At 46.1% G+C, this 12,500-nt stretch overlaps 1 protein-coding gene across 1 annotated transcript in view; it reads right to left on the reverse strand.

Annotated features, from left to right (window-relative positions):
- Positions 1-12,500, reverse strand: part of citb (citron rho-interacting serine/threonine kinase b) — a 62,566-nt gene that overhangs the window by 40,858 nt on the left and 9,208 nt on the right. The window contains exons 4-12 of the mRNA XM_076269798.1: positions 8,655-8,825; positions 8,089-8,142; positions 7,030-7,083; positions 6,342-6,482; positions 5,226-5,351; positions 4,505-4,600; positions 3,148-3,264; positions 1,955-2,064; positions 939-1,113 (exon numbers count right to left, since the gene is read on the reverse strand). Coding sequence (XP_076125913.1) covers positions 939-1,113; positions 1,955-2,064; positions 3,148-3,264; positions 4,505-4,600; positions 5,226-5,351; positions 6,342-6,482; positions 7,030-7,083; positions 8,089-8,142; positions 8,655-8,825 — 1,044 coding nt within the window. The remainder of the gene's footprint in view (positions 1-938; positions 1,114-1,954; positions 2,065-3,147; positions 3,265-4,504; positions 4,601-5,225; positions 5,352-6,341; positions 6,483-7,029; positions 7,084-8,088; positions 8,143-8,654; positions 8,826-12,500) is intronic.

Consider the following 12,500-nt stretch of genomic DNA (forward strand, 5'->3'; position numbering starts at 1 on the left):
CTCCCTCTCTCTCATCACTCTATCCCCCATCCCTCTCCTCCTCCCCCCTCTCTCTCCTCATCCCTCTCTCTCTCATCACTCTATCCCCATCCCTCTCCTCCTCCCCCCTCTCTCTCCTCATCCCTCTCTCTCTCATCACTCTATCCCCATCCCTCTCCTCCTCCCCCCTCTCTCTCCTCATCCCTCTCTCTCTCCTCACTCTATCCCATCCCGCTCTCCTTCCCTGTCTCTCTCTCTCCCTCTCTCTCTCCCTCTCTCTCTCCCTCTCCTCTCCCTCACTCTATCCCCCATTCTTTTCTCCCTCCCTCTCCTCGTCTCGTCGTGGGGCTTGTTTATTTTTGGTCCCAAATACTCTGTGGCTAGGAAGGCTCATGTGGTTCTTCTGAATTTTCTTTTCGGACAGGCTAAGATGGCTGTGTGGCTGTCCCGGAGAAACAGGGTGGAGGGGACCGGCTTAACAGAGCCGGTGCCTTTGTTAAAACTATCCTTGGCCACAAGGCTGAGGATTGAGTACAAGTATTGTCAGCTAATTGGTGATCTTGAGACTTTTAATGGAACATGGGGGGTTGAGGGTTGTATTTGTGCACTGGATGAAGGAGGGGAATTACTGTTCAAGTTCTTTTGTTTTTCTTTATTTGTGGTAATTTGTTTTTTAATATTTTGTGGATGTGAGTTTGGGGAGGGTAGGGTGGGGGGGTGGAGGGAGGTTTTATTATGGGTTGGTTTTAATGTTACCTGGTTTCCTTTTTTGACTGTCAATAAAGGAACCTTAAAAGTCAAAAGTCAAAGTCTCTCTCTCCCTCTCCACTCTGTCCCCACCCCCCATTCCCTCTCCTCACTCTATCCCCCATCCCTCACTCCTTCCCTTTCTCTCTCTCTCTCCCTCTCTCCTCCCCCACTCTATCCCCACCCCCCTCTCTCTCTCCCTCTCTCCTCACCTCTCGTAGTCTGGTCTCCAGCTCCAGGACTCTGCTCTTGTGACTCTGCTCCTGTTGGCTCATCTTCTCCAAGTGCTCCTCCAGTTTGGCGTTCTGAGCCTCCAGCTTGCCGGCCTGAGACTCCAGGTAGAACTTCTGCTGCCGCAGCTCCGAGATCATCTCTTCCTGTGCTTTCCTGATAGACACACACACACACACACACACACACACACACACAATAGAGCTAGATACAAGCCTGGATTTTTCATTGTGGACTACAGAGCCTTGCAACTACAGATGTAAACGAGTATTTTGATCAACCAGTATATTTTTAGAGGTGTGATTAATAAAACTGAACTGCAGATGTAAACAAGTATTTTGATCAACCAGTATATTTTTAGAGGTGTGATTAATAAAACTGAACTGCAGATGTAAACGAGTATTTTGATCAACCAGTATATTTTTAGAGGTGTGATTAATAAAACTGAACTACAGATGTAAACGAGTATTTTGATCAACCAGTATATTTTTAGAGGTGTGATTAATAAAACTGAACTGCTGAATAAACAATTCCATTCAGAGTTTCAAACTGTGTGAGCCTCAATGGAGTAGTACTGCATGTGACAAAATGCTGCTTTCATTATTACCCTCCGCATTATGAGTAGGAGAGTGAGTGGTGGACAGCCTGTAGGAATGTTGGTGTGTGTGTGTGTGTGTGTGTGTGTGTGTGTGTGTGTGTGTGTGTGTGTGTGTGTGTGTGAGGGAGAGAGAGAGAGACTACTGATTGAATCAGTTCTTGACTGACTCACTGACTGACAGAGTCTTATTATGAAACAGCACTCGACACACAAGTTCCTCTGATAATGAAGAGTGAATAAGTGTCAGAGAGCGGATGAGAGAAAGATTAAATGACTAAAAATATGTACTTGTTGATTGGTTAGGGAGTTTGATTGATTGATTGATTGATTGATTGATTGATTGATTGATTGATTGGTGGTTGATTGCCAGTCTCAATAATGCAGTAGTAGTATACGTACATGTTCTTCTGAGTGTAGATGCTGCTGTTAGCCGCTAGCTTGTTAGCCTCAGACAGCTCAGCGATCCTCTGCTCCAGACTACTCATTTTGGAGTCCATGGCATTAATAGTCTGCAGAGAGAGAGAGAGAGAGAGAGAGAGAAAGAAAGAGAGAGATAGACTGAATACACTGCCCTGCAACAGCATGAAATGAATTCTTTCAAGACTGTGGAGTGCGGGCTCAGATCTCTGTACTTCACAGCTCCACCCTTGTAAATAGTTCATGTTCACTCCCAGTTCAGACTGAGGGCCGAAGCCATCTGTGTATTGGCCTGCTGGGAGTTTCAACTATTTGTGCTAAAGGGACAGACAGAACTGAGTACAGAGAAGTGGGGCCTTGAGTGAACGCAAGGCAAGTTTCTTTATCTAGCACAATCCATATACAGAGACTTTGACTTTGCTCTCTGAGGTAGAAACATAATTAATAAGGTTACACTTTACTTATCTAGGTATCTACATAAGGGTGGCATGACACTGTCATAAAGGTATCATAAACATTATAAACAAGTCATAAACATTTATGACATAATGCTTCTGTCATTTTTGTCATGACAAGTTAGGGTTAGGGTTAGGGTTAGGGTTAGGGTTAGGTTTAGGTTTAGGGTTAGGATTAGGGTTAGGGGTTAGGGGTTAGGGTTAGAGTTAGGGTTCATGTGTCATGACAGTATCATGTCACTCTTATGTAGATACCTTTAAGTAAAGTTATGAATGAATGAATGAATTAATTAATTAATAGAAAGTGAATATTTGGGCAAAAGTTCAATATGAACTTGAGGTGACTTGAGGGACATGATATATTAGAGGCATCAATTAATGCTTTGAGGTCAGAATCTGTTGTTAAAGGTGTTTGGGATTAACATCCTTTTCAGGGGCGGAGATAACAGCCTTTTGAGAGGCGGTGGTAACAGCCTTTTGAGGGGTGGAGGTAACAGCCTTTTGAGGGGGTGGAGATAACAGCCTTTTGAGGGGTGTAGGTAACAGCCTTTTGAGGGGTGGAGGTAACAGCCTTTTGAGGGGGTGGAGATAACAGCCTTTTGAGGGGTGTAGGTAACAGTCTTTTGAGGGTTGGAGGTAACAGCCTTTTGAGGGGTGGAGGTAAGCGTCTGTGTGAGAGGGCAGAAGTGAGAGGTGAAAGGTCAGTGGCGTGTGTCTTACAGCCTTCTGCTCGCTGATGAGCTTGCTGCTCTCTCGGGCCTCCTCCTCATAGGTGTTCTGCTTGGACTCCAGAGCCTCCTTATCAGCCAGGTCAGCCTTCATCTGGACCTCTAGGACCTGCACACACACACACACACACAGACACACACACACACACACACACCACACACACACACACACACACACACACACACACACACACACACACACACCACACACACACACACACACACACACACACACACACACCACACACCACATACAGCATACAACAAACAAACAAACAAACATCAACAGCAAACATCATCCTTGTCAACAAGAGCAGCATCTGAAAAAATAATAGCATTGCTAGGCTACTTTCCTAAAAAGCCAATGGCGAACTACAATCCAAAATATCACAAATATTCTTAAACAAAATATTTTTACTTAGTGCTTTGTGTTTTGAACTTTGTGCTAGAAATAGGGTAGCCTACTAATGTATTTGATCAAAAATGTATACATGCTAAAAATGTGTTAAATACACATCTATGAATCTGTTATTCTTTCTTAACTCTAGCTTTGCAAAACAAGATCCAAACCGTCATGCAAATAAAGCAACTTTGAATACTAAAAATAATGAAATAGTGACTCTCCACCTCAACCTGGTGTGTGGTAAGCGCTCTGGCACATAACGGCTGCTGTGCATCAACCAGGTGGGTGCTACATTTTTTGTGGGGCAGCCGTGGCCTACTTGTTAGCACTTCGGACCTGTAACCGGAGGGTTGCCAGTTCGAACCCCGACCAGTAGGCACGGCTGAAGTGCCCTTGAGCAAGGCATCTAACCCCTCACTGCTCCCCGAGCGCCGCTGTTGATGCAGGCAGCTCACTGTGCCGGGATTAGTGTGTGCTTCACCTCACTGTGTGCAGTGTGTTTCACTAATTCACGGATTGGGATAAATGCAGAGACCAAATTTCCCTCAGGGATCAAAAGAGTATATATACTATACTATACAATTTTTTTTCTTGAATTTCCCCTAGGGAAAAATAAAGTATCTATCCATCTATCTATCTATCTATCTATCTATCTATCTATCTATCTATCTATCTATCTAAATTGGTGGTGGTTGGTGGGGTTCCCCCTTCAATGTGAAACGTTTTGGGTGCCTCGATAATATAGCACTATATACATGCAATGTATTGTTGTTGTTCTTGTTGATGTTGCCCTGTCCTGTCTGTGCTGAGTGTCCTGTGTTGTTGTTATTGTTATTGTTGTTGCTGTTCCTGCCCTGTCCTGTCTGTGCTGAGTGTCCTGTGTTGTTGTTATTGTTATTGTTGTTGCTGTTCTTGCCCTGTCCTGTCTGTGCCGAGTGTCCAGTACCTTAATCTTGTCCTCGAAGAGTCTCTCCTTCTGCTCCAGCTGCGTCTCCATCCGATGAGCCGCCACCTGGGCCTCCCGTAGATTCTCCTCCAGATCCTGAACAAATAACCATCCCATAATGCAATGCAACCCATAATGCAAGAGGAGAGAACAACACAGTTCAGATTCTCCTCCAGGTCCTGAACAAACACACAACCCATAATGCAGTGCTGTAGGGGAGAGAGCAACATTGTTCAGCTCTCTGCATTTGGGGACGTCAGTAGAAATTGAGTTTACACTCAACAAGTGCTCTGGCTGTCTGGATAAAGCTCTCTCTCTATAAATGTGTCCATTATGAACACACAAGCCCCTGTCTGTGTGAGATCTATATCTGCATTGGACTTCTAGCTTCATATTTTTTCTTCATTCATTCATTCTTCATTGAACACTGTGTCCTTCAGTCTGATTTGTTATGATGAGTGCTTTATAGTGTGACCATCAATATAGGCTGGCCTCCAGCAAGAGCTAGACTGGATATGCTGCAGCATAGTAACATCATTCCAAATCCTTGAGTCAGATATATTCCCAAATTTGACATGAGACCCATGTCTGTGATCATCACTCTAAATCAAACACAATCGAGAAGTTAATCTGATTTAGTGATGTGTGTGTGTGCGTGTGTGTGTGTGTGCGTACATGTGTAAGTGCGTGTGTGTGTGTGTGTGCGTGCGTGTGTGTGTACCCTGATTTTGTCGCCCATCTGTTGTATTTGTTGTGATTTGGTCTGCATGTCCTCCTTCAGCTTGCTCTCCCTGCGCTCCACGATCTCCAGGCGCTTCACCTGGTTCTCCAGAGTCTTACGGCCATCCTGCGCACACACACACACAAACACACACACACACACACACACACAGACACACACAACGCGCGCGCACACACACAGACACACACAACGCGCGCGCACACACACAGACACACACACACCACACACCACACACCACACACCACACACACACACACAACACGCGCACACACAGACACACACACACCACACACGACACACGTGTGCACGGACAGACACACACACACACAGGCATGCACATGGACACACACATTAGAGAACATCAGGGGAGAGCATGTTGAGCATTTAGAGTTTGGCATGTAGAAGCCACTTTACTTAAGGAAGATGTTCAATAATTTACTTGTCCATGTGTTTTTTATGTGAGTACATTTTTGCCACAACTCATCTTAGGGTTATATAATTACTGTTGGAATTCTACTGTATCTTAGGGTTCAGTTTAGACTTAGCTGTTTTGAAGGAATGCGTTTATTATTCTTTGAAGTTCTATTACTCTTTTGATGGATTATATTATCTCCACTTCTGTCTTTGATAAGACTAATTATTAGAATTAGAATTTAGAATTCAGCTTTATTCTAACATGATGTCATGCATATCATTTGTGTGGTTTCATAGTGTGTTCATGTGGCTGTGAAGTGGGAAGGTCCCCACTTTGGAACTCCATACTTCCGAACTGAAAGCGTTCACTTGAGACCAGAAGGATAACTTCACATAGTTACTCAAAGGGACCCTGGGAAGTAGCCTATTAGTCCTGATTTGCTATTATCCGGTGATGACATCACTATTATCACGTGACCATGGCATGTGTTCTAATGACATCAATGGAGGAGTCAGGTGACCCTGGTGCATGTGTTCTAATGACATGACTGGAGGAGTCATGTGACCCTGGTGCATGTGTTCTAATGACATGACTGGAATAGTCAGGTGACCCTGGTGCATGTGCTCTAATGACATGACTGGAGGAGTCAGGTGACCCTGGTGCATGTGTTGACCCCTGACCTCTGTCTCTCGCAGGCGCCTGCGCAGGCTGTCGCTGTTGTCCTCTTTGGTGTGCAGGCGCTCCAGGTCTCTCTCCATACGCTCCTTGGCCTGCCGCACGCTCTGCAGGAGGTCAGAGGCCTCCGTACTCGCCTTCACTGCCTGAGACACACACACACACACACACACACACACACACACACACACACGCAGACACGTATGCACACACACACATATGCAGACACGTACGCACAGACATGCACACACACATACACGTACGCACAGAGACACATGCCATAACACATATTCATGCATACGCACACACACACACACACACACACACACACACACACACACACACACACAATAAACAACATCAACAACATTAAACCCCCAGCTCAAAGTGGTGTGACTATGATAGTAGGTGTGATCCCTAGAAAAACTACTGAGATGTATTTAGTGCTTTACACTCCCCGCCCTCCATCTCAAGTCCACCTCCACAGCGCCACCCTCCATCTCAAGTCCAACTTCACAGCAGGTTATAACTGCCGCTCCATCCATTAGCGTCCATTACATGCAACTTCACAGCAGGTTATAACTGCCGCTCCATCCATTAGCGTCCATTACATGCAACTTCACAGCAGGTTATAACTGCCACTCCATCCATCAGCGACCATTACATGCAGGTGCTGTGTGTCCATCTGCTCACCTTAACAAGCTTGTCCTCCAGGTCCTGGATTTTGGTCTGTTGCTCAGTGTTGACCTGTGTTGGGAAACAAATTGTACATCTTAATATACAGCAGCTGTTACTAGTCCTTGCACTGTGATTGTTGTTTTTATGCATACATATGGTGGTGATATGATGATATTTCTGTTCTCTCTGCAGGCATTTGTTTTCAGTATTTAAAGGTACTCTAAGTGATCACTCTCCCCGTCCCTCCCTCAATTGAAACTCGTGTGTTCCATATTGGTGTGTTCCATTCGTCTACCCGAGTTGGTCAACCCCCCCCCCTCCCGTGCAATTGAAACTCTCCTGAACGCGCATCTCGTCAGTGATTTTCTGGAACTGTTTGTTATGTTTTTATGGTCCAGGTTGGACCAAGTCATTTTTGTTGGTGTTCTTGGAGCCCTGGCTGTCAACAGAGGCTGCGTGTGTACAGTACTGTACAGTGTACAGTTAACAGTGTACAGTATTTAGGGCACAGGCAGCTAGTGGATGGTGAGGTAATATTTGCAGTATGTGATAAAAATGGTTTAACTTACAGTAGATACGGCGTAACATCCCTTAGAGCACCTTTAAATACCATACACGTCTACGATAATAATCCCTCTCGGTGAGCCCTGTAGGTGCCACAGTGGTACCGTAGGGCTGTGGGCCGTTATGAGGTACTACCAAAATCCTTTTAGGCAAGTCCCTCCACTCGGCGGCCATATTGCAATGCTTTTTGGGCACTCATAGGGCATCCTTTTCAGCAGAAATGCGCGTGCGCAAGGCTTCATGACACCAACCTTGCTCCAGCGGCGAGATCACAACACATGATTGGCATGATGTCTTCACAACACACCATATGATTGGCTCAATGTATTCACATGTCGACGTTTTGGAAGGGGTGGGATATGTGTAGACAACGGCCGTATTGGCGTTACAAACTAGCCCGATGCATTTCTATAAAGGATTATTTGAGTGCTGTGTCTCCTCATTAGAAAGTGTCTGGTACTACTTCCTCCGGACTGTGATACAGTGTAGCAGCAGGGCTCTGGTTCGTACCTTCTGCAGTTTGGAGAGAAGCTCCTCCACCTCCGCCTTCCCCTGCTCCTTGGCCTGTGAAACGGACACAAGCACACACAAGCACACAGTTCATTCACAGAGGATGATAGAGCATTAACAACATCTTAATTCCTGACTTTTTACTCCATGCGTCTGACCACAGAGGATGATAGAGCATTAACAACATCTTAATTCCTGACTTTTTACTCCATGCGTCTGACCACAGAGGATGACAGAGCATGAACAACCTCTTAAATCCTTACTTTCTACTCCATTACTAATTACATACACTAATCTAACCCCTGCAGGCCTACTAAGGGCCCTCTTTGCTGGAGAGCCTCTTTCTGGGTATGTCAACAGTTGTATTTTACTTGTTTTACTTTAACTTTTTTTTAACTTTTCTGTATTATCTCAGAGCTTTCTAAGTACTCTTGAGGATGTTTTAAAACTTTTCCAAATGGACTTTTCTAGATGATCTACAGCACGTGTAAGAGCCCATGTTCTCGATGTTTTTCGTGGCAGTGAGTTTGTTGCGACGTTTCTTCCGGATGTTTCCGCAGCCTGACCTTCTGGATCTTAAGCTGGTACTCGGTCGCTTTCCTCTTGAGCTCCTCGCTCGTGTGGCGCGACTCCTTCAGCTCCGACTCGTAGAGGTCGCTACGGCGACGAGCCGCCGAGAGGTTCTCCTCCAGCTGCCGAATGGAGACGCGCATCTCCTCCAACTGAGCGTGATACTCCTGCAGAGGGGAGGAGGAGGAGGATGGAGGAAGAGGAGGAGAGGGAGGAAGAGGAGGAGAGGGGAGAGAGGAGGAGGAGGAGAGGGGAGAGAGGAAGAGGAGGAGAGGGGAGAGAGGAAGAGGAGGAGAGAGGAGAGGGGAGAGGGGAAGAGGAGGGAGGTGATGGAGGAAGGGGGGGGGTTGGAGAAAGAGGAGAAGAGGGGAGAGAGGAAGAGGAGGGAGGTGATGGAGGAAGGGGGGGTTGGAGGAAGAGGAGGAGAGGGGAGGGAGGAAGAGGAGGAGAGGGGAGAGAGGAAGAGGAGGGAGGTGATGGAGGAAGGGGGGGGGGTTGGAGGAGGAGGAGGAGAGGGGGGTGAAGGGGGGGAGAGGGAGGAGGGGGGATTGGAGGAGGAGGAGAGGAAGGAGGAGAAGAGAGGAGGGGGGGTTGGAGGGGGAGAGGGGAGAGAGGAGGAGAAGGGGGGGGTTGGAGGGGGAGAGGGGAAAGAAGGGGGAAGGAGTAGATGAAAGGGGGAAGAAAAGTAGAGAACAATAAAGAGAATAGAAGAAGAGAGGAGAAAAAAGAGAAGGAGAAGAAGGTGGAAGGGAAATGCAGAATGGAGAGATGATAGCAGATGGATAGCACATGAAAGAGAAGCGGTAAAAAAGAGAAAGAAGGTGAGAGTAAGAGAGGAGAGAAGAGGAAAGAGGGGATGAGGAACAGAGAAAGAGGATGAGAAAGGAAAGAAGAGAAGTGAAGAAGAGAATGAAGGAGAAGAAAGAGAAGTCAGTCAGTTGAATAGCGGAGTGTCGGATCAGACAGCAGGCACTGGGACCAGGCGGCGAGAATAAGCTGAGACAGCAATAGGCTGTGCCATGCACCCAATAAAACCCCTGACAGGCCCAGGAGAAAAGGGTGGAGCTGATGTGGCGCACAGGAGGAGATGAAAGAGAATGTCAGAGAACTGAGGGGGGGGGGGAGGGGGGGGAGAGTTATAAACACGTCAACAGAAAGAGAGAGAGCGCAAGAAAGGAAAGGGGGCCAGTGATAGAAACATCATCAGAGAGAAAGAGAGAGAGAGAGAGATGTTGAGGTGATGTTCAGGTTGTGTGACATAATTCATGGTATCTATAGTATATCTCCTCCACCCCTACTGATCTCCTAGATGGACTCCTCCACCCCTACTGGTCTCCTAGATGGACTCCTCCACCCCTACTGGTCTCCTAGATGGTCTCCTCCAGCCCTAAAGTCAAAGTCAAAGTCTGCTTTATTGTCAAGACATACAAAGAGATCGAAATGTCCTACTATCCCACGGTGGAGACAAGACATATTTTACCAATTAGGTCCACAGACAAACATAATATTCAAGTAAACAATATAAAAAGTAAAAATAAGAAGGCACATAAAATGAAGAAATAAGAGCAGGAAAACTTGGTTGAAATTGTGCAATTGTGCATACAGTAGACAGTCAATATAATAATGCAAAAGTCAGGCCAATAAATGGCTGAGGAAGTTCTGTTTGACCTAAGTATGCAAGTGGCATAGTGGTGCAAGTTATGTAAGAGCAGCAGAAGTGTGTTCAGAAGTGTTCAGGACAACAGGACAACAACAACAACAAGTTGCAAAGTGTGCAAGTGTACAAGTGGAGTAGTGCAAGTGGAGTAGTGCAAGGCAGCCATTGTGGGTCCAAAAGTCCAGGATGTTATGTAGCTGAGGGTGGAGGGGGGAGAGAGTTCCCCCTACTGGTGTCCTAGATGGACTCCTCCAGAGCCAGACCTGAGCCAAGTCTGAGCCACATCTCAGCAGACTGTTGAGTCCTTGCCGCACCCATGCCAGATCCGGACACTTGGTGGAAGAGGTGACCATGGCATGTGTTCTAATCTATTGTGACATCACTGGTCGATCAGCTGACCTGGTATGTGGTGACCCCTGACCTCTGTCTCTTGCAGACGTCAGCGCAAGCTGTCACTGTCATTGTCGGCCTCTTTGGTGCGCAGGCCGCACCCATGCCAGATCTGGTTGAACCAACAGCTAGAGCCCTAGCTAATCACCAGCCTTCACAGCTGTGCAGCGCTCTGCGCTCAATGCACTCTCTGTGGCACCGTTGTCCAATCAGAGCTCATTTTTTATGAGCTCTAAAATGCCAGGACATTAAAAACTTTCATTTAGTAATTCACAGAGGTGGAGAAATTATCACCAGCATGCACGAGAGTCATTTTGTTTTATTAAAAATGACGCAGAACCAACAAACAAACCTGGCAAAACACTTGACATTTAGCGAAATTAGCCACTCAGGTGGCTGTTACAGCAAAATGCTAATTATGAATCCATCCAAACCATAATTTTCACTCACGAGTAGGTTGGAGAGCATTACTAATTGCGTAGTTTGCGTTTGCATGCAAAAACTTCATGAGACACGAGAGTCTTCTGATGCTTGACATAAGCCTGTTCTTTTACACACTTACATACAGTATCATTAACATCCCAAGAGTAGCCTGCACTTTGAGTGTAGGAGTACTGTTTCTACCCAAGTGGGGACCAACTTTCTCCCAGCTCCCTTAGCGTATGAGTACCGTATAGAACACACAGCTCCCTTAGCGTATGAGTACCGTATAGAACACACAGCTCCCTTAGCGTATCAGTACAGTATCATAGAACACACCTCCCTTAGCGTATGAGTACAGTATCATAGAACACACAGCTCCCTTAGCATATGAGTACAGTATACAGTATACACTATAGCTTCTGCGCCCACTTGAGGTGTATTTTCTTCACAACATGCGCATAAAAACATGGGGTGGTATGTACTAACAGGCCGCTGTTAAAACCGCAGACAGCCTTACACAGGAGCTGAGAATGGCAAATTGTGCTTTCCCATGTCATGCATATGCATTCATAGGAGGGTCCTGGGGAAAGTGGGAGTTTCGTGTGAAAAGATTGGAGAAGAAGAGTAAAATGTGCCTAGTGTGTGTACGAAAACTGCCCACGACTGTTTTGCTGTGAAATATTTCCGCCTTGCAAAAGCAGGTGTTAATCCAAATTGCAGTTAAATGTGTCAGTAAGAGCCTGGGCTGTCTACAGAGACCGTGTTTTTTACAGCGTATTCAGGGGTCAGGCAGCTAGCAGATTGTGAGGAGATGTTTGCTGCATGTGACAAAAAATGTTTTAGCTTAGAAACCTTGTGACATCGCTTAGAGCACCTTTCCTACCTGCTAGATTTGGCTATTAAAGCCTACATGCACAAGTAGTTTGAGTATTTTCTTAAGTGGAGTCGAATACTGCTCTGCATTATCTCCCTGCTTGTTGACATCTTCTTATCATGTATTGTATTATTTCATGACCACAAAACATTTGATTCCTTTTAATGTTGTCATCACTTTACTCCGTTCAACTGCGCTTGTGATAGAGTCATGCCGTTCAGTTGTGAGCAGTGCAAATTACGGTGTAGTGGGTGGAGAAAGGCACTGATCACCCGAGGAGCTACAGGTATGATGGAATGATGGTATGATGAGGAACAGCGCACGCTTTCTGTGACTGCCCCATAGTGTTATAAATGACTCAATCATAAGCAGCCACAGAAATGGCTCCTAAACAGCAGAGCAGAGTAGAGTACAGCAGGGTAAGTCAGAGTAGAGTACAGCAGGGTAGTAGAGTACAGCAGGGTAAGTCAGAGTAGAGTACAGCAGGGTAGTAGAGTA

This window comes from Alosa pseudoharengus, unplaced genomic scaffold (assembly GCF_046254945.1).
Source record: "Alosa pseudoharengus isolate Yale_2024_CS ecotype anadromous, Long Island Sound unplaced genomic scaffold, YU_APseudo_1.1 YU_APseudo_1.1_scf_6, whole genome shotgun sequence".
NCBI classification, from domain to species: domain Eukaryota; kingdom Metazoa; phylum Chordata; class Actinopteri; order Clupeiformes; family Clupeidae; genus Alosa; species Alosa pseudoharengus.